This window comes from Pocillopora damicornis, chromosome 9 (genome assembly GCF_964200805.1).
Source record: "Pocillopora damicornis chromosome 9, jaPocDami1.2, whole genome shotgun sequence".
In the NCBI taxonomy this organism is placed as follows: domain Eukaryota; kingdom Metazoa; phylum Cnidaria; class Anthozoa; order Scleractinia; family Pocilloporidae; genus Pocillopora; species Pocillopora damicornis.
In genome coordinates, this window is record NC_142678.1 from 13,070,104 (window position 1) to 13,096,238 (window position 26,135).

At 36.4% G+C, this 26,135-nt stretch overlaps 2 protein-coding genes across 2 annotated transcripts; both read right to left on the reverse strand.

The window, feature by feature from the left end:
• Positions 1-434: 434 nt before the first annotated feature.
• LOC149040206 (uncharacterized) lies at positions 435-13,152 on the reverse strand. The gene is made up of 11 exons (XM_089182985.1): positions 13,046-13,152; positions 12,852-12,909; positions 12,638-12,733; positions 5,008-5,067; positions 4,692-4,876; positions 3,793-4,433; positions 3,433-3,570; positions 2,891-2,979; positions 2,429-2,501; positions 2,010-2,104; positions 435-1,799 (listed from the first exon to the last, which is right to left on the reverse strand). The coding sequence occupies exons 1-10, from the start codon at positions 13,087-13,089 to the stop codon at positions 2,016-2,018; spliced, it is 1,473 nt and encodes a 490-aa protein (XP_089039111.1). The 5' UTR covers positions 13,090-13,152; the 3' UTR covers positions 435-1,799; positions 2,010-2,015.
• Positions 13,153-17,122: 3,970 nt separating this feature from the next.
• LOC149040207 (uncharacterized) lies at positions 17,123-18,146 on the reverse strand. Its single transcript, XM_089183564.1, has 4 exons — positions 18,101-18,146; positions 17,646-17,742; positions 17,367-17,440; positions 17,123-17,202 (listed from the first exon to the last, which is right to left on the reverse strand). The coding sequence occupies exons 1-4, from the start codon at positions 18,144-18,146 to the stop codon at positions 17,123-17,125; spliced, it is 297 nt and encodes a 98-aa protein (XP_089039690.1).
• Between the last annotated feature and the right edge of the window lie 7,989 nt (positions 18,147-26,135).

The window sequence follows — 26,135 nt, forward strand, 5'->3', positions numbered from 1 at the left end:
AAAAAATAATCAGCCCGGCTCAGCTAATAGTTCCCACATATCTCTCTTATTAGGTTGTAGTACTACATTTGGGGCGAGTTTTCTGGCCCAATCACTGAGGATAGTGAGGTAAAACTGTCCCAATCACGGATCACTTTAATTTCCTCACTCACGCGAGTCGTGTAAATTTTCACAGTATGATGAAAGATATAAACCAATGTGATCACGAGGGTCAGTCAAGGAGCCAATGAGAACTATTAGTGAGGCTAAGCAAACTGCCCAAAGCGCGGGAAAAAGTGAGCAGCGACTAGTCTTAGTTTTGCATTTGGGGCGAGTTTTCTGGCCCAGTCACCGAGAATGGTGATGTAAAACTGTCGCAATCACGGATCACTTTAATTTCGAAAATCGATCTAAATGGCTTCATGAACACAATAATAATCATGACATACTTTACAACAACAAAGTTTATTAATACTTAACTTACAGGTTTTTCTTTTCATACTTTGAAGCCACTGTATAATTATCTCAAAACCAACATTCATAAAATAATATTAAAAAATAATATGATAAGTAGCCAGAAAATAATTACAGGTTTTTTTTCATACTTTGAAGCCGCTGCAAAACGATCTCAGTAGTAATGTACATACAAAAGTACTACAAATTAAAAGAAACCATCCAATAATAACAGGAAGTTATGAGCATAAACTTTTAACTTTTTTTTTTTATTTCAGAGCCACTGCATAATGACCTCAATACCAATGTCAGTACAAGAGTGTTACATATAAAATGTTATGCAACAAAGAAAAAAACTTCATGTGTGATTGATAAATAAGACTTCAACTGCACCAAGAAAGAGTTTCAAGCTGAAATTAATGAGGAGGACTGACATGTCACAGATTTGAAAGTTGAATCGATTATGTCATCATTTCTGAGAGATTAAGTTCTGAATATATATTGAAGTCGCTCTGATTGTCTCTCAGTCTCCATTACAATGTGTTCCCCCAACATCAGCACCAATACTGATTCACTTATAAACCAAAATGCCACATGTGCACATGTAACCACTTAGCATGACTGTTGACATTTGCTTTGCTTTACCTCAAAAAATCTTTGAGAAGTAAACAAAGTTTTTCTTCATTTTTAGGCAATTTATATTGACAACAGAGTATTAGGTCTTTTACCTGTGAGTTACTATTTGAAAAGTAGATCTTTTGAAAATAAGAAAAATAATTTGGAATGTGTTACTTTAACAGTGGCTTCATGAATATCGCAGGAATAAAGGGTTTTTGTACAGATGATAAACTTCACAAACTATAAGATGAGCTAGTTACAAAATATTGTTTACAATTTAGACAGGAGATCTGTCTTATCAGAACTACTTAAAGTACATCATTTCAAAATAAGGAAAAGGATTTGGAATGTGCTGTTATTACAAACTACAGTGGCTTCATAAAAACTGCAGGAAGAGATTAATTCTTAAAAATTCAATTCCCATTAAAAGATTGAAACAAGAATGCACCATGACCTGTTTACAAAACATGTTTTGGACTATTTACAAAGGATTATTTACAATGGTGAGAGAAAATGTTTCATCAAAATAATTTTTCGTTCTGAATATAGAGCACTCAATATCATATATCATTTTTAGAAAAAATCATACTTAAGATACTGTTATAAATGAACTTATTCAAGAACAATTTGTTTGAAAAAAGAGCAGCAGCATGTTCTTACTAAAAGGCAATTCTTGCCACAATTTTTTCACAAGAATCCAAAACACAAATGACCAATATTAAAAAATAGTAGACGGATTTTCATTCATTCTGAAATGCAAAAAAGAAAATAAACCAAAATAAGAACATCTGCACCACTTCATATGACAGAATTATAGACAGTATGTTTTATTGCTAGATTGTAGTAATCAAAAACACTGAAAATGAAACTAGCTAAAAGCCTTGAATTTCAACTAATTAAGATACAGAGCCACAATTAATAACTTGCATTTCAAATTAGTTAAGATTATTGTTTCTTACCATTATTTAGGCATGAAGGCTCTGATGACGAATTGCAGCAATGAGTCCAGCAACTCTTTTTTCATGAGCTTTGTTCCCATCTGTTTTCCTCCACCCTAAAATCAAAATACAAAACATTGTTCCCTAATTATCTACATATTGGCTTCTGACTTTGACCCTGAAGAGTGAATAGCATCTAATTTCTCTTAAGAATATCACAAGGATAAAGAAAATGATCACTATGTGAAGAAACTCAAGGTTGTTAAACAAATTCACCAGTCAGCACCTTAGGAAATGTAAAGACAACACTTTGGAGTATTTATATATATACAGAATGATGTTAGGGTGTAAAGGGTTAAGAATCAAGGCTCACTAAACCAGTCCCAATAACACTAAACTGAGAAACTAAGAAAAAGGAGGAGAAACAACTGAATACTTACCTTCCATTTCTGAAAGGCGTCTCAAATCTGAACACAGCAAGTTAAGACAATTTTCAATGCTTTTTCCTTTGTCACTATATTGGTGAAAGGAAAACAGAAAATCATGCAAATCTGCCTCAAGCTAAATTCAACCTTTAGTTAAGCAGAACCACTACAGTCTCTGAAAAACCCAAATAAATAACAAGGACAAGCAGTGGAAGTTCACAATCTGTAAATCAAACATTATTCATTCCATTGCTCACATTTTTTATTATTAACAATAATAAAAATGAATCCAGAGAAACTAATTAAGCAATATGTGATAGATAGATCAGTTATCCATATCAAAGGCAATTGGTAAACATATATAAGCACCTGTGCAGAGTTTTTGGATCATGGATTACAATGTAAGACTACATTTTAGGTCATAATGGACATGTTTATTGCGCTTCTAAAATAAGTCTTTATTACTTACAGGGCAAGAAGGTCGTCTTTTCTTTTCATCACTTTGGAATGGAAGCTATCCAATATAAGCCAGCCTTGGTTTAAGCTTTCAAACTCTTTTTTGTGGTCTACAGACAAAAATTAAACAAATACATATTATAAGCTGTGTAAGTTAAGCATGGCTTATAACACCTGAAATAAGTGTAAAAACTTGCAGTATCTCTAGTTTGGGGATTAGCTGTTTTTTAATATTTTTAATGCTTTCACTCCTGAGAATGATCAAGACAGAATTTATCCTTACAATATCAAAACAATATAAAGCAGGCTATAAGTCCATTCAATACCAAATTTACTGATCTAATATCATAAGAATTGTACTACAAACAGTAAAGAGAATTATTTATAAGATCCTGGAGTAAAAGATTTATAACTCATTAGTGGGGAAAAGAACTTAACATAAGTTTTTTAACGAAGGAGTTCCTGCTCTGAAATTTGACTCAACAAGCGAATGGAATATATTCTTTGTATGATTTAAAATTCCAAGGTATTTCACTTGATCATTTTGGAAATGGATCACCCACCTGATGACATGGCTCTCTGCATTTCAAGTTTTACTTTTGAGCGGACTTCTTCCGAAGACAATAATTCATCTTGAACAAGCTTCAGTTCCTCTTCAATATAACTGGCCAACTCTGAGAGAAGCTGGCTTCCACTTGAGGCTAAACAAAAAAGTTGCCATCAAAATCAACAAAAATAGTTGTAATTCAGAATAAAAAATGTAAAGTTATGACTTTTATTTGGCGCTTATAGATCAAAGTTCCAAGGAGTCTTACAATAAAACTGTTTGATTGAAAATAAATCAGATCAAACAAGAGAAAAGTAATCAAATTTAAGCCCCTTTCCATTTAGAATGGGAGGCTGAGAAACAAAACAGAACTTACATGAATTTTCATCTCTCTTGAGAATGCACTTCTCTTTTGTTGCAACTTCATCTTCCTCGATGAAAACTGTTTCTCTGTAAAAAGTTTCTGAGGACAACACAGGCAAGGAGTCCAGTGCTTCTTCATCATGTACAACAAGATGTAATACCTCAGGCTGTTCATCAATTTGAAACCTGACAGTTTTATGAAGGTTCCTTTTACTCTGCACCCCTTTTTTCTCTTCACTCTCTGATGGCAGTCCCTGGTTAGCAGATGGGTGTGGTTGGGGTGGAGCAGGGCTAAGATGTGCATGATGAGGTGAAGACTGCCTCCTGACCTTTCCTGACCCCACTTTGGTATTGCTGCCAGATGAGGGATCCACCTGAGGTTCAGCATTTGGGAAGATGCCACCTTGTTGTTCAATAGTTTCTTTATCTTTCCCAACAGCAATGTTTGTACCACTTGAGCTGCCAACTTCATTGCTTTTATCTTTCTTTTTGTCTTCTTCAGTGGCAATGTCTGTATTACTTGAGCACCCACATTTCCTGCACCTTCTTTTTTTCAAAGATTTATATTTTGCTGTCTTTCCCTCAGCTTTTCTTCTTGCTTGTTCCTCCCTGACCTCCTGCATTATCTCTTCCCATATCTCTTCATCTGTGGGACTGTAAATAATAATAATAATAATAAAAACAAATAATAATTGCATGAATAAAAACCATTGAGCAAGTGAACTTTTATATTTTATATATTAGTGGACACTTGCTAATGCAGCACAATAGATAATATCTCACTTTGAAAGTTTACTGATCAAGTTCATGGATCTAAAATAACATTATCATAGTAACTGATTTTTAAATGCCAAACATAAGCTGGATGATCATTACAATAACTAGCTATGGGAATTACTGAAGGATACTCACTGAATGACTCCATCATCTTCCTGGATAATCCATGATAATTCAAACTCAATTTTACCAGAAACAACTTTCTTGATTGCTGGCTTAAGGGTGACAGTAACATCCACTTTTCCAGGCATCTCTGTAATGTAATTGCTGATATCAATACAGCCAGTGGCCAGAAGCTGGTGACGACCACTGGGGAACACCTAATGATTTCAAAGAAGCAAGAGGAAGATGAACAGTTTTCAGATTTACTCCAAAGTGTGTGGAGTGAAAATAATGTCAAAGGCAAAGAGCAACTACATGCTCATGTAAAATTGAAAAGGGAAAAGCTTACATTACAGATGTAAATATTCCACTGCTTTTCTTGATATTCTGTCATTTCATCCTCTGGGTTCTACAAATACAAATAAACATTGTTTTAAAATAAAGAAACAAACTTGATAACAACAATATTAGGGACCTTGAACAAACCATGAGAATGATGGAAACAAAGATGTGGCAAAACAAAAGACCGAATGAGCAGAACAATAGCTAAGCACTAGCGTTTAGAACTTTTTTTATGTTGAAGCTGTCCTTGGCCAAACAACAACATGAAGTAATCAAATTTGGTGTGGTCTGTGTATAGGAACACTGACAGAAAATTACTTCAGTTTCAATATGGAACTCAATGTGGCTCACACACATTATGCAGAGGTTGAGATGTGGCACTGTTAGAGACAGTAAGAACATTTATGTGGCCATTCAGGAAATTCTGAACAAAAATATAGATTTATTTTTTAATCAGTTTGTCTTCCTTGGCATCACTCTCCTGACTGGTTAAGGTCCCTATTAATTTTGCCAGTGCAGTGTCTTTTAACTTTCAGGGAGCGTTATTGTGAAGTAAAGTTCATGTCATGGTTTTGGCAATTTAAATTTAATCATCTGTCCTCAAATGTTTCATAGATTCAATAGCATTTCATAATTTTTTTTTCTCTTCAGCTATTGTACTTTGAACTTTTACAATGAAAGTTATAATAGATTTAACATTAACAAATTAGCATAATATTACTTAGTAAATCCAACGCAAGAGGCTAACCCTTGCGAACTGAATTCCCAGTTTTCTGGGAATTCCTAGGAATTCTCAAAAATTCCCAATTATGCAAATTACCCTTGCAAACTGAATTCCCAGTTTTCTGGGAATTTCTGGGAATTCCTAGGAATTCCTAGGAATTCCTAGGAATTCCTAGGAATTCTCAAAAATTCCCAACTATGCAAATTAGCTCTGATTTAAAAAGCTTGGAATTACTGGGAATTTCTGGGAAAGGAAGACTCCAGTTTTGTGAGGACTTGGAATCCCTAGGAATTCCTAGGAATTCTCAGCTTTACAAACTACCTATAATTTAAGAAGTGTGGAACTCTTGGGAATTTCTGGGAATTGAATTTGAGGCGATTTTAATACCCTGAGGTCCACATAAATTCTAAGAAATTCTCAATACCTTGAATGTGAAGGTTTTAAGAAAGAGTCATTTCAGGGGCTTAAAACTTTGGCTCAATAAAAGGTATGCTATACAAAACCTACCAAGAGATATACATACATGTACATGTTTATAACTTAAAGATCATGAAAATTATTACTCAAACTAAGTTTTAGTAAATCTTTACATTAATATGGATTTTCTCATGAACCAGCTGTCAGTTATGTTAAATGGAAATTGCCAACTTCCACAATAATTAACAATAATTACATTTTTATCTTACTTCCCTAACCTACATTACTGGTTGCCTTTGTTAGAAAACCTTGGAACAGTCAAGCTCAGTTGCCTCAAACACTGTCAGAGACTTTTTGTTGACAATACTTTTAGTAGAAATTTCATGCTTTAGACAAACAAATTCAACACCTAATTAATCTTTCTTTTTTCATGATTGTTGTTGCTGCTTTTTTTTCAGTTTTTTGCTCTATTTTCATGACTAGTTGCTGTAATTTGTTTTGCTGTTTTTATTCTTACAAAACATTTTTGTAAGAGTTCCAATACTTGTGGATCATCCACACACTTTGCAAACATTTGGCATGCAGACAAGACAGAGGTAGTCAATGTTCCCTTTGAGGAAAAACACCTTTTATATGACGTCTTCAATTTACTTTATTTGAAACTCTGATCTGAAAATATTTGTCAACAAGACTTGTTAGTAGTGAGAAGTACCAACCAAGTTTCCTTTCATAACTTAATTTCTTAAATGTCCCAATCACTGGATCTCCCAAAAAACATTACATCTTTTTATTTTTGGTGCAAACTACAAGTCCTTCTTTATATAAAAATGAAAAGTGCTAGTCACACTTCAATAATAACAGCTCTTAAGTTTACTTGTTGTTCTTCTCTGTCTGTCAGCTATCAGCAAAATTGTTTTATACTTCGGGCAGTGCATAACTATTTGTGGACCAGAGTTCCAACGCACCTCTGTAATCGCATCTAGCTACTTCTGTCTCTTGTACAAATGTTTCTCCTTTGTAAGACGCACTCTACTCTGTTGTCAATACTGCTTTAAGTTCAGTGGAAACGACTGACTGAGAAATCGAGATGGCGGTGTTGGAACGTGTTGCTGAACGCTTGCTACGGTCAAGCTTTGTAGATTTAGGTACTGGTACACTGGGATCATCTATGTATCTCTTATACTTCCGAATGTGGTATCCTTCTTTTATAAATATGAGGGTAAAAGACGATTTGTAGTCGCATTCAAAACTGTGATTGGCTTGTGTTATTTCTCACCTTTGCCATTAACACAACTCAAGTGAGTTTCGAGTCTTTGTTTCCTCGACAACTTTCGGCCACAAATCGTGCATTTGTAATACGATCGATTCTTGTCGATTATTTCTACATAGAGTGAGCTCACATCTTTATTTTTATTGTTTTTTTAGAGGGCACGGTAACGAATCTTGCAATCTGATTGGTTCTTTACCCGGTCAGTATTTTCCTATCTCTGCCCACGGGCCACGGTAACGCTTTCGTGAGTCGCCGAGTACATCCCAACTTTCGTTGTCATTTTTCATAAATATACCTCGTTTTCCGGCTGGGCAGTATTTTTAAGCAAACACGTCGGTCACTACCTCAAGCCGATAAATAACTTATGAATCCTCCCTTTTCTCTCTATCAAATCACTTTGGTTGACAGAAAAATATTGGTTTCAGAATGAATTTGTATAAACAATAGTGTCATTACGTTGGTTGACAAGCGGCCTAAAAACCGTCTGCAATTAATTTTAATCGTTCACAAAAAGTACCCAGAAAGTTGAAACGTGAGGTATTTGGTTACAGTTAAACTGAACGATGGAACTTTCATTCAATGAATATCTGAATTTTCTCGAGCAATTTGTTCATAGTAAAAAAAAGCGAGCGAAGTTTTAATTTAAGTTCTACAACAAATATACGCTCCTGGTGAGTCTTTCCAATTCCGTTCAATTTGGACATTTGTACCTTAAATTGCACAACAGAAATTGAAGGAATTGAGAAAAGGCTGCATTAAATTCCCTTGTGTCTCGTTGGAGTGTGCCGTTCGAATTTAGTTTTTGTGAAGGAAAGATCAGAGTTAAACACGCCATTACAGCAAACAAACAAGCAAACTCTCACAACTTCAAAATAAAAAATTGAATTTACTCACAATTACTTTCCTCACCGTTTACTTAATGAACAGAGGTAAATCTTCGTACATGAATGAATGGTCGATGAAAGTAAATAATACTTTCCGTTAGATCATTAACTGATTTCTAAGAAAACATTGTCGTGACAGTCCTTGCCAAACTAGTTCTGTTGGTTTTCAAATGTTCCTACGATTTTTTTTTCTTGTGCGCTCTCTAATTGACAGGTGTCAGATTGTGACAGATACTTGTAAAAATAATGTTTCAAAGTTTGTTTGGAAGCCTTTTAAATCACCTTTATCGTTACGGAAATGAAAATGTTTCGCTGAGGCATCTCTCTTAAATTTGCATCACCTCTATTTTAACTACCATTTACTCACTCAAAAATTGTTCAGTTTATGGAAGATCTTGCCGTATTTACGGCCATAAGTCATTCGGGTGCTTTCGGAAAGAATTTCGTCAAGTTTAAAAACAATAAATATGTTATTTACCGGCTAAGGGTCGGTCCGTATGGTGAAAAACTGTGACCTCGGTCTTGAAAATGCTGCCCTCGGCCTACGGCCTCGGGCAGTATTTTCAAAACCTCGGTCACAGTTTTTCACCATACGGACCTCCCAGCCGGCAAATGACATATATATATCACCAAGCTATCCATCTCCTAGAAGCAGAGAACCGGTCGGAGAAGTCAGAACAAAGTTGGGCACTTCTCCTAACACTGCAATCGGCAAGCCAGCGGATTCACTCTGCTAGCCAATGACAAGTCCTAAAAGATCCACGTGATCATGCCCGTGATCGGAAACAAAGAAGACTCCATTTGGCACGGGAGTTACTACATCACGGGCGACGAGCGGGGATAGAAAAAACGACCCAAATATGAGCGGTCAGCGGTGAAACAGCTTTTATAATTCATATAGAGACATAATTTGTTGTTCCAGAGACAATCGTGTTGTAAAGCCGAAATGTTAACAGTTTACTTCACAGTTTAAGCAATTTTTCAAAAGTGTTGATTGAACTCATATCTTTTACTGCTTTAATAAACAATGGAGGCTTCGGAGAGGGAGTCAGTGGCATTTGGAAAGGCACCAAGAATAATTATATATATGGTTTGTAGCTAGCTGGTCTGTAAGATTTGCAAAGACGACGATGGAGAGGATTGGCTTGGGTGCGATAGCTGTGGCCAGTTTTTCCATGCAAGTTGTCTGGATGTGCCTTTCGCGGAGACGCTTACGCAACATTTCACCTGCCCTTAGGGTGGCTTCTTGTCAGCACAAGTAGAGTTTAAATTTTAAAGCTGACTATAACAACGAACCAGATGATGAACTTAATGTCATGTACAGACCTTAATTTGCAAGATAAGAAATACAGTCCTTGGTAGTCAATTAAGATAGATTTTCGCGAGCGTCAATGGTGCAGAATCGTAACTTGATGGAGCCAACAGTGGACAACATCCCAGAATTCAAACTTTGTGATTTTTTTTCTCTGCCTAAACGCTAAGTCAGTTGTTCAATTGAATAGGAAGAAAAACATTTCGAACTGAAAACAGCATTATTTGCACGTGTGGATCTTTTGAGAAAAGGTCTCCTAAACGAGTGGTCTTGATTGTAAATATTTAAGGAATGGTAAATACATTAGCCTTAACATGGCTGTTTCTCGAAGCTCAGTGTTTTCCTACTTGCCTTTTTTCCACGTGAATTGGGGGCGATTGAATATATATAATATGCAGTAAAAGAACTTCAGCTGATAGAAATTTTAAATTTCTCATCTTAGGCTGTGGATACAAAATTCAAGTGAAAAGGAAGCCAACTGTGATTAATGCTTTGAACAAGTCAAGATACGTTTTTTTCGTCACACAACAAGTTACATAACGTGAATATCATTCTTCTTGATGCCTTTCCCGGTGTCACCAATGCCTTTCCCGATGCCTCCGTTGGTTAATAGAGCATTAAAAGTATTGTTCCAGTTAAAGCTTGAGGAAACTTGCTTAACTTTTTAAGTAGCGAAGTGTAACTTGGTAACATTTCGGCTTTACAACACGATTGTTTTCTGCAACTACAAAACGTACATTTAATTCTTCTTGGTACCTTTCGGATGCCACCGATGCCTTCATTGTTTATTAAAGCAGTAAAAGATATATGTACAATCAACACTTTTGAATTGCTTAACATTTTATTTAGCGAAGTAAACTGTTTACACTTCGGCTTTACAACACGATTGTTTCCTGATACTACAAATGATATGTCTATATATGAGGTATGAAAGTTGTTTCACTGCTGACCACTCGTATTTGGGTCGTTTTTTCTATCCCCGCTCGTCGCCCTTGATGTAGTAACTCCCATTTGGCACTCATCTTTGAATGTACTTTTCATCGGTTGATCGCTTTTCTCAACTGTTTTGCTTAATATAACATTTCTAAAGATAGCTTTTATTGTGGTTCAATGGGAAAACGAGAATGGCGTGAGTGTTGTAAAAGAAAAGAAAGTCGTTGGCGCCGTGGAGTTAAAAGAAGGGACAACAGTTGACATATTGACTGGTACAAACAAGGGTCGAGTGGCCATCTGTAAAGCTACGATTTTGAAAGTTTGTGGTGAGTAAAAATTGCGATATTCGTTACGTGATCAAAATCTTATAAAAGAATAGATGTAGCGGGTTGAATTAAGCTTACATAACGCTCGGCGCAACTGAAACTAGAATAATTCTGAGAATCGAATCGGTCACTTGCATGCCGCAGTTTCTTAAGCTTATTATGCTTTACAATGAAATAAACCTATCAGTAAGGTTTCAAGATTCCTCTAGTCACGTTTGGGAACATTCAAGATTCATAATAGGAACTCTTATTAAACAAACCTTAGTACATAAAGAAGCCCTCCTTGGTAAAAACAAAATAATGTATTCAGCCCTTTTTTAGTAAAATCCATGAGAGAGATATACTAACTCCAATATAAAAGTCACTCAATATAACAGAGATTTCTCAATTTGAGAATCCAATGAATGCCCTTTTCCTCATAGCCATCTTAAAAGCCTGGTCTGAGCTTTAAATATACATATTTTAATATATTATTTTTTTTCAAATTCAGATGTCAAGGAATCCAGATACAAAATGGTCAAGGACAACCTCATTCAAGGCCAACTCATTGTGAGCCCAGGAAAAAAAATACAAACAGTACAAACAGCAGCTAAGTTTGCAGTTTAGGATAACTTCATTCTAATTTATTGTTACAGTTACAACAAGATTTTAATCAAAAAAATCAATTTTATTTGTCTGTAATTAGCCACTTCACTCCCAAGAGTGCTTGGTTTTCAAATATAACTTAAGATATTGTATTTTATGGAAAAGAATCAACAGATTTTATTCACAATTTGTGTCAAACCAAATTTAATGATTGATTAGAACTATTTTATATGAATAGCTGTAATTGAGGATTAATCCGTATGAAGTTTTCAAGAAAAGAAAAATAAATCAAATTCCATCCTAATATTACCACACATTGATGTTAATAATTAATCAAAAATATTTTACATGTAAGCCTTAAATTAAGCTTCTAAATAAATTTCATTGAATACTTGAATTTTAGCTGGGTTTTTTTTAATTTCAAGTATTTATTTTATATTATTAGCCTCAAATTTTTGCTTAAAATTCCCAGTAATTCTTAAACATTCCTAAAAATTCCCAAAAATTCCCAGAAATTCCCAGAAATTCCCAGAAATTCCTAGGAATTTTTTAGATTTACAGCTTTTCAGGGAAAGTCATTGGTTCTCTGAGTTGGAATTCCTAGGAATTCCAAGTCCTGTTGGCTATAAACTTGGAATTTCTGGGAATTTTTGGGAATTTCTGGGAATTTCTAGGAATTTCTAGGTTTTTAGAACCAGAGTTGTTATGGTTGGGAATTCCTAGGAATTCCTAGGAATTCCTAGGAATTCCCAGTCCGAATTTACCGTGAAATTCACACCTTTATTCCTAGGAATAAATTCCTAGGAATTCCTAGGAATTCCAAAAGCCATTTCGAAAGGGTAGTTATATTAAAAACCTTGTGGCTTCAAGAAACCTTTACAACGAAAGATGGACTGTTTTTATTTCAAAATTTCTTAACACGTAACGCAAATTGAATCGGTGGAAGCAGCAAGCGTAAGAAAAAAGCAAGGAAGGCTTCAGTACATGTTTACGAAAACGATGGTTTCAAAAAGTTGGCCGAGATTTCCGCACTTCCCCATAGTTCGTTATGCAGAGAGCTCTTGGATAAAGAAAACTATGACGAAAGCAAGCCTTTTGGACCACAATTTCGTTTCCGAATGCTGTGGCACTTTACGGAAATCTGTCCCCATATTTGTACCTCATGTTGCCTTTGTTTGAAACTTACCTTGAGGAGAGTAAGTTTACTATCTACTGGCTCAGGCTCAGGCCAAAAATGAACACCACGATAACCATTTTCAACACCTCCAAACCATGCTACAGGCTGAGAGAAAAAGTAATTGCAAGAAATATTTCTTTAACTCAAACTGACGATTAAGAAATCAATAACGTTTAATGAGCTAAGAGAGAAAGATACGAGATCCAAAGTCTAAGTTGACTACCTTTGTACTGTATTTCGCCTTCCTTTTTTTCCAAAAAATTGCAAGCTTGTGTGGATACCTAATTGAGGAAGAAAACACGAATGTCAGCATAATGTGAAAAAGTTGCTACAGTTAACCGTATTTGTGTTCAGTGCGGATTCTACCCTTGTATAAGCGATTGGCGTTTTATGATTCAAGGGCTGAGATGCGCTTACATCTTTTGTTGTTTTGGAATACGGCGAAAGGCAAAGAAGTACATTGTATCTTCAAGGCGGGCGCCATGATGTCTTTATGCCAAGACTGGTAACTAGTAAAACGTACCCCTCCCTCCCCCTCGCTGTCAATGATTGACCGTTATCAAAAACTTTCTCTCGCAGCACTGCCGTGAAAAATACCAATTAGCTTAGTATTTGTTTTTCACCGAGGCTTGCAACTTCAAAGAGCAAACAATATTCAGTTTGGGGAATGACCCTTTGTTTCTGTTGCTTAAGTCTCACGCGGTATTCAACAGTGAAATCGAACTCGACCAAATTCTAAAACGCATATTTTTTTCCTCAATTCAATTAATCATAGTGAAATTTATATTATTTCCGAAATTGCATGCTTCTTCAGGGTTTAACTTTTGATCATTTTCTAATCAGAAAAGTAAAAAAGAATTTGACTCTGGTGACACAAGCAGCTTCGAAGACTAAACTCTTAATAGAAAAGAGAGAAAGAAAATACTTTATCGTGTCCCTTACCACTTTTTCTTGCGTAATTCAACATTCAATAGTGAAACAGATGCTGTGATCAAAAAATTATCAGCTCTTTCTTTTTCCCGACGGAACGGTATGAGAACACAAGCCATCACTGCTTCTCACAAAATCTCTCAGATGAACTCCAAGGATCTCTGCTTCATTCATTGTGATGTCATGTTGCCATGAAAATAATTGCTTCGAATGCATGTTGCGCGCGCTCAGTGCGCTACATTGACTGAGGCCGGTTGGAATAACTTGAAATTTCTCCATAGCAGTTGAAGTAGAAGTAGCTAAATGAGAAAAATAAATGCATTTGGGAAAAAAGATGTCCGCTTCTTCACATTTCCTCACCCGTGTACCATTATGGCTTTAAAGTCGTTTCATAACGATTTAGGTAATTGTATTTTTTGTGTTTTTTTCCTATTTATTCATACAGGAAACATTTAACAGTCAGCTGATACAAGGCTGACACTTTGGTTGAAAAAAGGCGTGCATTAGTACCCCCTCCCCCTTGCCCCTCCCCTTTCCGATCTGATCCTCTCGTTTGTACAAACCAAATTCTTACAATGTACGGAGAGATGTGAGGTGTGATAACAATACTGAACAAGCTACAATCCTAGCCATAATAGTTAAAACTTTTTCCCCTTCCCACCTTAGACCGCCCTAAAAAATACAATTAAAGATAGAATCACAAACTGGACAATGAGAGGTAGGTTGGTGGTTTGATAAAGCTTCATTAGGGTTTCAAGTTGACTATTAACTTACGCTCAAGGAGGACTGGAGTGAAATCTGTATTCATTGTACTAGACAAGAACTTGTGATATCCTATGCTTGTCTGCTGTCAAGAAGTTACATCCATGGGGAGTTCAACAGGCTCGAGCGACACCAAAATTGTTTTTTTTCTTTATCTAAGGGCGTAAAATGAACCTTTCAGATGAGCTGCGAACGTTCCTGTGATTGTAATTCTCCCTGAGTGCTCTATTGTAGTAATAATCACTAAGTGATATTTTAACACTAGAGGCACTGAATGAAAACTTGTCAATACGATAGCAATTTTGTTTTACTCCAGTGGTACGAGGACGCCCTTACAAATAGCTCTTACTGGTGAGCTCTTAGCCACGCCCCAATTTGGAATAAATACGAAATTAAAATTGGTATTTGAAAGCTCCACGGAAATGTTCCTTGCTTCTAAGAAACCAAGAAATTGGCGATCAGAAAAAATCACAATGATTTATGGAAGTTAAAATAATAATGATAATAGTAATTATAATACTAATAATAATAGAAATAAAAATAATAATAATAGTAATAATAGTAATGATGATAAGAATAAAGATAATAGAAGAAAACGTAATGGGGAGACGCGGGGTTTTTATTTTAAATGGACATCGTCTCAAAAATGTTGTAAAGTTGACGGTTTTAAAACGTCAAATTTAAAGTTACACCCAAACCACAAATTTACGCCAGGTTGATGTAAGTCACCACTATGTATCTTGGGTGAGTCCCAGGGTAATTGAGGTTTTTAAATTATGTAAATGTTTCCACATTCTGCACCATCAACCTCCTTGGTTTCTTGATATGCCCAGAATCAGTGGCATAGTAACACCAGCCCCCCCCCCCCTCATCCTCCGCCCCGAGGCTTGTAGTTTCATGACGCTTCTGACATGTTTCGTTAACTACGTACGAAGGTTCGAGCGAGCAAAGCTGCTATAAATTTCCGCCGGGCACACAACAATGGCAGAGAGATTAAAGAGCGCGGTGGGACTCTGTTATAAAATGTGGTTATTCCTATTTGGCTGTTGCTTAATAAGATTTTTTTTAGTAATAAAAAGTCTAGTTCTTTGCCATGTCAACCGTTTGGCTTTTTTAATTATCGCTGACCGTTTCAACTGAGTTCTTGTCGATCTGAGCTGGACCAGTTGACCTTATAAACCGGTCACAACTGCAGAAAATGGCTAAAATTTTCATCAAAACCGTAAAAGCAAGGTCATGAATCGTTCAAATCTGAAATGCCTATGAGGGTAACAATCCGAACCGAGGTGAGGGTATGGTGACTAATGGGAATAATGAAACATGAGAAATTGCTTTTTTATTGGCAAATCAACAGCAAAAGGGCGAGAAGATGGACTTTGTAAAAGACTTGAGAAATGTCGTGTTTCTTTTTCATTTACATTTATTTACAATTATTTTGTAAATCAAGGTAAAATAAGGAGATAGCGAAAAAAATCGCAATGAAAATTAGGAAACTCAATATGTTCACAATTGAATCAAAAATGATCTCGTGTCAATTTGAAAGAAAAAACCTAAGGCGATTACGTTACTCCTTTCCCTGGTGAAGTAATGGCGTGACGTTATACTCAATGAGTCCCAGTCTCCTTGTCTTAGCATTCGGTTAATCGTCAGCACTGATATGGATTGATCGCAAAGAAAAGTGACGCATGCAGCCAGAAAACCACCCAACATAACCCACAGCGTTCGAATCGCTGTTAATACAGGTGGTGGAAAAGGGCAATGTTATTCAAAAAGAAAAAAGGAAGAAAAAACGAAAGAAAAAAGGAAAAGGAAACAAAAACAACCCAAAATAATAAAAAAAGGGAAAAGGGAGAGGATGAGAAAATTGCAAAAAAGATTCCAAACCCAAATTACAAAATACCTAAAAAAAATCCTAAGTCAAAATTGAAAATACGGATTACCTAAAAATGATAAAAGTACCAAGAGATATATAACCTGCCTACCTAAAATCAACAAAAAAGCGGAAAAAAAAAACAGAAAAAGAAAAGAGAAGTACGAACAAAAAAAAAAGTGTGCAGTGCCAAAGGTGAAGTATTCAGTTACGTGCAGTGATCTTGTAACCGCTTACGTCACTTTCATTACAAATGATTCTATATCAGCGCATCTGATTGGAAGAAAACAAAGCCATTGAATTGAAATACGTAAACTATGACTTTACCTTAGATCTATCTACCTTCACCTTTGAAATAAAACGTAATCAAAATAAAAGATAACAGGGTCGTAATGAAAAGAAACCTTGTTAGATCTTTTGTCCGTGACCCTGAACTTAAGATATAACATTCACAAAAGAGGTGTTTATACTCATGAAATAGTTCTAAGCAATTTGAAAAAAGACGAGAAAAGATAAAGATCTTTATCTTTTCTCGTCTTTTTTAAATTGCTTAGAACTATAAGATAGTTACTTACGTTAAAAAATGAAAATTTTTACAACAATAGAAATTATTTGAATTCATAGTAGTTAATATTCATTTAGAGATTTACAAAGGATTTTTAGCAAGAGATTATAATCTCTTGTTCTTAGCCATATACAAACATGTTACCATACAATCCAGACCAGAAATAAAGAAAAAGTTGTAAAATCGAAACTGCAAAAGGAAAGAAAAGTAAAAACAGAATTAGCCTTGTTATTTATAATAAAGTCTCTTAAATCAACATAATCCAAATGATCCATGGCAAACTCATTATAGAATGCGAAGTAAGATTACAAAAAGAGAACCAAAAGCATTTCAACTTAATTAAAATACTTTTAATGCAGTTTGTTATTCAGGCCATGTTGGTCAAGTTGAGGATAAGATCCAGGACATTCTTTTCCTGATCTTTGTGTTCCCTGGTTTTCTTCCAACCTGCCGTAGAAAACGTAATAAAACATCACTCACTATATGATAACAGACAAATAAAGGATTGCATAAAAAACCCAGGCGTTGGTAACAGAACACTTGTTTAAAATCATACAAAAGAAAACTTAGTACTATCACATTGAAGAACTAGCATAGAAACTGATTCTCACCTTTGACTTCAAACAGGTATTTAAGGTCCTGACGTAAGAACTTCAAACACTCTTTCCGGTTTTGTTGTCTGGAACTAAAAACAACAGAGACGAAAGATAAGGCTTTAATACAATAAACTTTCAAATGGAAATACAATGCAAGGAATTAATGCTTATATGTGGTTAATTTAAATCATTCGTTCTGGCTATTGAATATGTATTACCATAATTTGGCATATTGACTTGTTCCCAACTATCGAGCAAGGTTTAAACAGCTTTATAAGGATAAGATGTACTTACAGAGTGAGAAGGTCTTGTTTCCTTTCGTCAAGTTCAGAACGGAACTTATTCAGCGCTAACCAGTCAAGTGATAAGCTTTCAAACTCGGCCTCACAATCTAAAAGGGGAAATTAAAGAAGGCTGCATTTAATTTGTGTTTAGTTAGTTACATGCATCACCCTCTATTTGGCGCGACGGTATACCCGGATAGTTGTTTCCAGACTATACCTCTTCCTAGGGGAGAAACTGTTTTTCTTTAGCGTTGCGTGAGAGAAACCAAGCACTTTGAACCCCGAAAGATTCCTCTCAACTAACAGGATAGTTCGGCTGTTATTTGACGGAGGTGAACGGTTGGAAAGGTTCGAAGGTAGGGATTCAGGATAGTGGCTCTCGAAAATCACTGTTCTGCATGTTTGTAGCAAATATGTTAGTTTTTATATATTGACTCATGCAAAGGTAAAAAATAGAAAACTAACCTTCAGTGTCTATTGCTTCTTTCATCTCCAGTTCCAATTTAACCATCACCTTGTGCAATGAAAGCATCTCGTGTTCGACAACCTTAATCTCTGTCTCCATATAAATGGCCAACTCAGGGAACTGATTGCTTACGATGGCAGCTAAAGAAGATTTCAGAAAATACACGTGCTTAAAAAATGAAAAGAGCAGGCGAATGTATACACATTCTGATGAAGTTGATATTGAACCAATCAAATCTATTTGGTTAAGAGCAATCAAAGTACTAGCAACAGTCGGGAATGAAGGTGGCGGCTGTGGCGCAGATGGGAATGTTTCTAATGACTCTCTTCGCTGGTTCGGTGGATAATGATGCACTGTTTTACAATACTTTACGCTCATTAGGATCTATTCTGTGGTATGCTTACAGAACAACTTACCACAGCTGTCTCCACCCTGGCACTCTTCCATAGCAATTACTTCCTCGGAAGGTTGTACTTGCTTGATAATTGATCTCTCGCCCACATTTGAACAATCTTTAGCAGTCGAAGCATCAAGGTTTGTTGATCCGATACTTGCAGGAACATTATCCTTTTTTGTGAAAGGGAGATCGTCAGGAGAGACCTTATCAGATGGGAATGACTGGGCCTTTGAGTCACCAGAATCTTCTCGGTCAACCTGTTCGTCTTTTTCATTGCTGGCAGCCAAGCCTTGCAATGCAGTCTTTACATTTATCTCTTCTACTGTAGCTGTGTTCACCACAAACTGAATATCTTCCAATGAAGAAACAGACCACATGTCAGAAGTATCGGTCGACTCCAAGATTGACGAAATATTTTGCTCATCAGTATCATTGGATGGATTGTGTTCCATTTTGTATTTTTCACCATTCGATTCTTTCCGTTTTGTTCTACGCCTTTGACCACGAGTATTAGAGGGCTTGTTGCGCATGTCATCAGTATCACTGGATGAGATGTCTCCCATTTTGTATTCCTCATTCATGGATTCTCTCCGTTTTCTTCTACGCCTTTGACGACGAGCACTGGAGGGAGTCTCGCTCATCCCATCAGTATCATTAAATAGATTATTTTCCATCGGGTATTCTCCACTTTTAGAGTTCTTCCGTCTTCTTTTATGCCTTTGGCGACGAGCGCTGAAGGCCTTCCCGCTGTTCTGGGACGAGCAGTCATTATCGGTGGTACCGTCGGAATTTGCAAACGGGTTTAGATCCTTTGGATAGTGGCGCATCTCGTTTTCCTTCTTCTTAACACTTGTGGTATCACTCTTTTTTCCAGGCTGCTTCATATTCGGTGGAGGGGGGCGAGGCGGAGCCGCCTTACGAGTTGGTGGTTGACGCGGTGGAGGTATCGGAGGAGGACGGGCTGAAACAGGACGAGGTAAACCAGATTGGGATGGACTGGTGTGAGAAATGGAAGGCCTCTCAGAGAGAGGCAGTGGTGGAGGTGGAGCTTTCCTTTTGACCTTTGTTGGTCCTGATCTTGTTTTATTGCGGCCTCGACACGAAACCGCCTGAGAGCTATTACCCTTAGTGTCAGCACCAGCCTTCGCTTCCTTCTTTTTCTCATGGTTACTAACGACGCCTGACAATGCAGCAAGTGTAGCAGCATTGACTTTTGTGGTGGCCACCTTCGAACAGGCAGCAGCACTTGTAACATCGCCATCGCGCTTTTCCTTTCGGAAACTCTTTAAGGATCTTGGACGCGCCAGTCTCCTGCTTTCTTCCCTGATGGTATCTTTCTTGTCTGGGAGACTGCAAGATAATCACAACGGTACAGTGAATTCAAGTAATCAAAATGTTCCCTTAATACTCTAAAAGAGCAAGAAGTAACACTTCGACTCAATTTTTTATGAACTTGCTTTATATCTAAGCCTTCCTTGAAAATGGAGTTTCCGGCGAAAATTTGGGATCTTGCTATCTTCACATCAGTCTGTCAGAGGTTTTCAGTTTCATTTTTCTCAATTGCCGTCATATCCCCGCGATTTCCAAAAATCACTTCATTGGCCTCTTTAAACTGAGATTTAGCGCGCGTCGATGAAACTAAAAAAGCGCAAGTTAAGTGGTAAATTGCTTGGAGTCATTCAGTTTTTGTCCCAGACTTAAAAACAAACTGTTGGTTTTTTTCTTTTGCATGTTTTCTTTTGTAACGGCTGCTTTATTCTCTTGCCGTACCAAAAGCGCAAATAGAAAAAAAGAAACTTCACCTAAACCTAACATGCCTACATTTATCGGTGATCTTTCCCGATGAGTTTTCTACTCTTTTTTTCTCCACTTACCATTTGTCTTTGGCACATTCCACAGTCGGAGAAGGAACCGAAGCTCTCAATTGTAATTCTTGATGATTTTTACTTGGACTTTTTCCACGCATTTTCTTCAAAAAACTCATGATTGCTTCCTTTTGTTCAAAACGATCACATGCGTTTCAGAGGAATGGAAATCTTCTGTTTATCCATTGTGATGTCATGTAGCCATGACGATAACTTCTAATCTCATTCCCAGTGTACCGCGCCACTGTAAATAGTTTTTTTTATTTTTCACAGGAACGAAAGCTATGACTTGATTCAAAATAAATGATAAGTCGTCATACTTCTTTATATCAAACTTCCTCCGTAACGAAAAAAGCTGTAATTGTTTTATACTGATGTACACGCCGAAATACCGTTCAGTTAAGCGTGATGACGATACGTAAAGCCAATATTAGATACTAACAGAAAATGACGTACATAACTCTGAGACGTTTCAAAAATAAATAAACTGCTTGCAGTTTACAAGTTGGCCATATAGGAATGAAAATAAATGAAAAGTTTTGTTGTTCGGTTGATTTTCCTCGGAAAACCAGCATTAAAGTTGACAGCGAAGTGAATCTAGCATGGATATTACAAATGCCGTTTTTTTTAATTGTCTTTTTATTTGCAAAATCGTTCCTAAAATAACACTTGGCCTTTTTAATTTCACTTTTTTATTTTTGCAAGGGAGCTATAAAGTTAAAATTGTCAAATTCACCAAAGACCAGGCGCAGAAGTATGAGTTTTGGGTGTTCCTGTTTGGAATTGCAATTATCCCATCCGTCCTGCCTTGGTAACCTTTCTTATATTCATGCGTGACGTGCGTGATCTGATCAACACTGTGGTTGACGTGTACATTTGTTTAATTTTTCTTTAACTCTTGATTATCAAAACTTTTTCGATTGCTTATTTTCAAGACTGTCAAAAGACTTTTTGAAGGCTTTTTTTACAGCCAAATGTATTTACAAGTTTATTCAAATTGTAAGTTCAATTTATTTTTTATTTACGGACTTTGGAGTCTAGCCTCTATCGGAACAGCGAGCGTTCAGATAACTAGCTACAACAGACTTCGGTCAAAATGTTTCGACTCAAACATACCTAAATGAATAAATGGTGAGGAACCTGAAACTTGCCGTTGTGAACTGCGTTTTCAGAAAGTTGCCGAATCTTTGTAGGGTCTCACTCCTCTTTAGGTGTATCGTTCGTGTGTTTTTATTTTTTCCAGAGATTTACTTAAGAGGAGTATCTAAAGCGTGGCAACGGCTTGTTGCTCAGGTGCTAAATTCTCGAGGAAAGCTTGCCTCGAGAAAGTCAGCACCTGAGCAACAAGTCGTTCCCTCTCTACCTACACCAAATGAATGGATATGGATCAGCTTGAATAGACATCCTAGTACCAAACGACTCTGGATGTGTGTTGACGGATCTCGAGTTAGCTATACTCGCTGGAACGATATGGAAACTAACAATTCAGGTGGAAAGGAGGATTGTGGACACGTCATGTCCATTGAGAGGCGAAGAAGATGGAATGACAGACATTGTGCAACTCTATCTTTGTGAAATGCGCGGTAAGCCTGAGGAGGCAGTTGTAGGTACTCGCGCTGTCAGCTTACAGAGGTTTAGCCTAGGAGTTTTCAAGTTAATTGCTGATCATTCATTTGCTTTCGCTCACTGTCAAGTGGTTCAATTCTGGACAATGCAACTGCCCCAGGCTCCCTGTGCACAAAGAAATGTTCATCAAGCGACCGAAGAAAACGTACAGTTATTGCTGACGAGCACGGGTCTTATCATTCTCTCACTCGGCTAACAAGACAAAAAGCGCAACTACTCTGATTCTTGTATGTATACTAGCTTCAGTATGTTACGCACGCGAGGAAGTAATAGACCCAACAGCCTCGTTCCCAGCGTACTTTTTCTTGGTCTCTCGAGAGAGGAAGAGAGGTTGGGAAAGAGGATGTAGACTCGATAGGTTGGAATCCTATTTAAATTTCTGCGGAAAGTTTTAAGTTTGCACCAGGAGGAAAAATCTTCAGTAATTTGTGATGTGCACTCGTTGCCACACCGAAAAATACTGAGGCCGATTAATATAGTCTTTGACGACATTTGACCTGTATGAACCTGAATCGCTTTCTCTGCAGGAGATTTTCGACAGCTACAACTTACCAGACGTGTACATGTGTCATGTGTCATGCTATCCCATGACCTATGACGTAATCGAATTGAAGGGATTTCCAAATTCACCGGAAGTAATGCTATTTTTCCAGCCCGAGTACAAATTTATTTCTTGCTTCAAACATTTTCTTTTAAGCACCTGTGATGTTAAATGGAAATTTCAAAACTTTGTTAGGTAAGTTTCCTTGATTGAATAATACCCAGTAATAAACAACAAACTATCGCCTTCTTTATTTCTGCTCCCGCTTCCCGCCCTCATATAGATCCCGCTTCCCGGCCTCTCCCGCCCCCTGCTCTCCCGGGCTCCTGCCCCCTGTCCCCCTCCACGTTTCGGTGACGGTGTAGAATTAGCAACCAGGTGATTTTAATACCATGATTACACAGTTACGCAAATGTTTTTACCGTTTATGATTTTCCTTCTTTTAAAATCTTGCACAACAGTTCTAACCTGTGAAGTGAGGTGAAAGCTCTGAGTGGATAGTGGCCTGTGTATCGTATGGTACCATACATATCCTGATTATCACATTACTTGTTATCAGAATTGATCGACCAACAGGAGGCTCACAGCACAAACTGTGTATCTGAGCTCTCCGAGTGCCAAGTCGACACATGACAAGTGAGTTAAGCTGGTTGTCTTGCGATCGAAAAGTTATTGTCATAATTAATGTCATAACCATTATTTCTTTGGTTTGTTTCTTTAACACTTGCGTCAAGATCTCTTCAATCTTAGCCGGCTAAGGTAATTTTAAAACGGGACGATAGTCATCTTGTAAAAAATAATCAGCCCGGCTCAGCTAATAGTTCCCACATATCTCTCTTATTAGGTTGTAGTACTACATTTCGGGCGAGTTTTCTGGCCCAATCACTGAGGATGGTGAGGTAAAACTGTCGCAATCACGGATCACTTTAATTTCGACACTCACGCGAGTCGCGTAAATTTTCATAGTATGATGAAAGACAAAAACCAATGTGATTTTGAGGGTCAGTCAAGGAGCCAATGAGAACTATTAGTAAACCTAAGCAAACTGCCCAAAGCGCGGGTGAGCAGCGACTAGTCTTAGTTTTGCATTTGGGGCGAGTTTTCTGGCCCAGTCACCGAGAATGGTGATGTAAAACTGTCGCAATCACGGATCACTTTAATTTCGAAAATCGATCTAAATGGCTTCATGAACACAATAATAATCATCACATACTTTACAACAACAAAGTTTATTAATACTTAACTTACAGGTTTTTCTTTTTATACTATGAAGCCACTGTATAATTATCTCAAAACCAACATTCATAAAAGAACATTAAAAAATAATATGATAAGTAGCCAACAAATAATTACAGGTTTTTTTCATACTTTGAAGCCACTGCAAAATGATCTCAGTAGTAATGTACATACAAAAGTACTACAAATTAAAAGAAACCATCCGATAATAACAGGAAGTTATGAGCATAAACTTTTAACTTTTTTTTTATTTCAGAGCCACTGCATAATGACCTCAATACCAATGTCAGTACAAGAGTGTTAGATATAAAATGTTATGCAACAAAGAAAAAAACCGCACCAAGAAAGAGTTTCAAGCTTAAATTAATGAGAAGGACTGACATGTCACAGATTTGAAAGTTGAATCGATTATGTCATCATTTCTGTGAGGTTAAGTCCTGAATAAATATTTAAGTCACTCTGATTGTCTCTCAGTCTCCATTACAATGTGTTCCCCCAACATCAACAACAATACTGATTCACTTATAAACCAAATTGCCACATGTGCACATGTAACCACTTAGCATGACTGTTGACATTTGCTTTGCTTTACCTCAAAAAAAATCTTCGAGAAGTAAACAAAGTTTTTCTTCATTTTTAGGCAAGTTATATTGACAAGAGAGTATTAGGTCTTTTACCTGTGAGTTACTATTTGAAAAGTAGATCTTTTGAAAATAAGAAAAATAATTTGGAATGTCTTACTTTAACAGTGGCTTCATGAATATCGCAGGAAAAAAGTGTTTTGGTACAGATGATAAACTTCACAAACCATAAGATGAGCTAGTTACAAAATATTGTTTACAATTAAGACAGGAGATCTGTCTTATCAGAACTACTTCAAGTACATCATTTCAAAATAAGGAAAAGGATTTGGAATGTGCTGTTATTACAACTTACAGTGGCTTCATAAAAACTGCAGGAAGAAATTAATTCTTAAAAATCCCATTAAAAGATTGAAGCAAGAATGCACCATGACCTGTTTACAAAACATATTTTAGACTGTTTACAAAGGATTACTTACAATGGTGAGAGAAAATGTTTCATTAAAAGAATTTTCTTTCTGAATATAGAGCACTCAATATCATATATCATTTTTAGAAAAATCATACTTAAGATACTGTTATAAATGAACTTATTCAAGAACAATTTGTTTGAAAAAATAGCAGCAGCATGTTCTTACTAAAAGGCAATTCTTGCCACAATTTTTTCACAAGAATCCAGAACACAAATGAGCAATATTCAAAAATAGTAGATGGATTTTCGTTCATTCTGCAATGCAAAAAAGAAAATAAACCAACATAAGAACATCTGCACCACTTCATATGACAGAATTATAGACAGTATGTTTTATTGCTAGATTGTAGTAATCAAAAACACTGAAAATTAAATTAGCTATAGGCCTTGAATTTCAGCTAATTAAGATATAATATTGACTGCAATAATATGAAGTGTTAGAGCCACAATTAATAACTTGCATTTCAAATTAGTTAAGATTAGTGTTTCTTACCATTATTTAGGCATGACGGCTTTGCTGGCGAATTGCAGTAATGAGTCCAGCAACTCTTTTTTCATGAGCTTTGTTCCCATCTGTTTTCCTCCACCCTAAAATCAAAATACAAAACATTGTTTCCTTCATCTACATTTTGGCTTATGCCTTTGGCCCTGAAGAGTGAATAGCATCTAATTTCTCTTTAAAATATCACAAGGATAAAGGAGATGATCACTATGTAAAGAAACTCAAGGTTGTTAAACAAATTCACCTGTCAGCACGGTAGGAAATGTAAAGACAACACTTTGGAGTATTTATATATATACAGAATGATGTTAGGGTGTAAAGGGTTAAGAATCAAGGTTCACTAAACCAGTCCCAATAACACTAAACTGAGAAAAAGGAGGAGAAACAACTGAATACTTACCTTCTACTTCTGAAAGGTGTCTCAAATCTGAACACAGCAAGTTAAGACAATTTTCAATGTTTTTTCCTTTGTCACCATATTGGTGAAAGGAAAACAGAATATCAAGCAAGTCTGCCTCAAGCTAAATACAACCTTTAGTTAAGCAGAACCACTACAGTCTCTGAAAAACCCAAATAAATAACAAGGACAAACAGTGGAACTTCTCGATCTGTAAATCAAACATTATTCAATCCATTGCTCGCATTTTTTATTATTAACAATAATAAAAATGAATCCAGAGAAACTAATTAAGCAATATATGATAGATAGATCAGTTATCCATATCAAAGGCAGTTGGTAAACATATATAGGCACCTGTGCAGAGTTATTGGATCATAGATTACAATGTAAGACTACATTTTAGGTCATAATGGA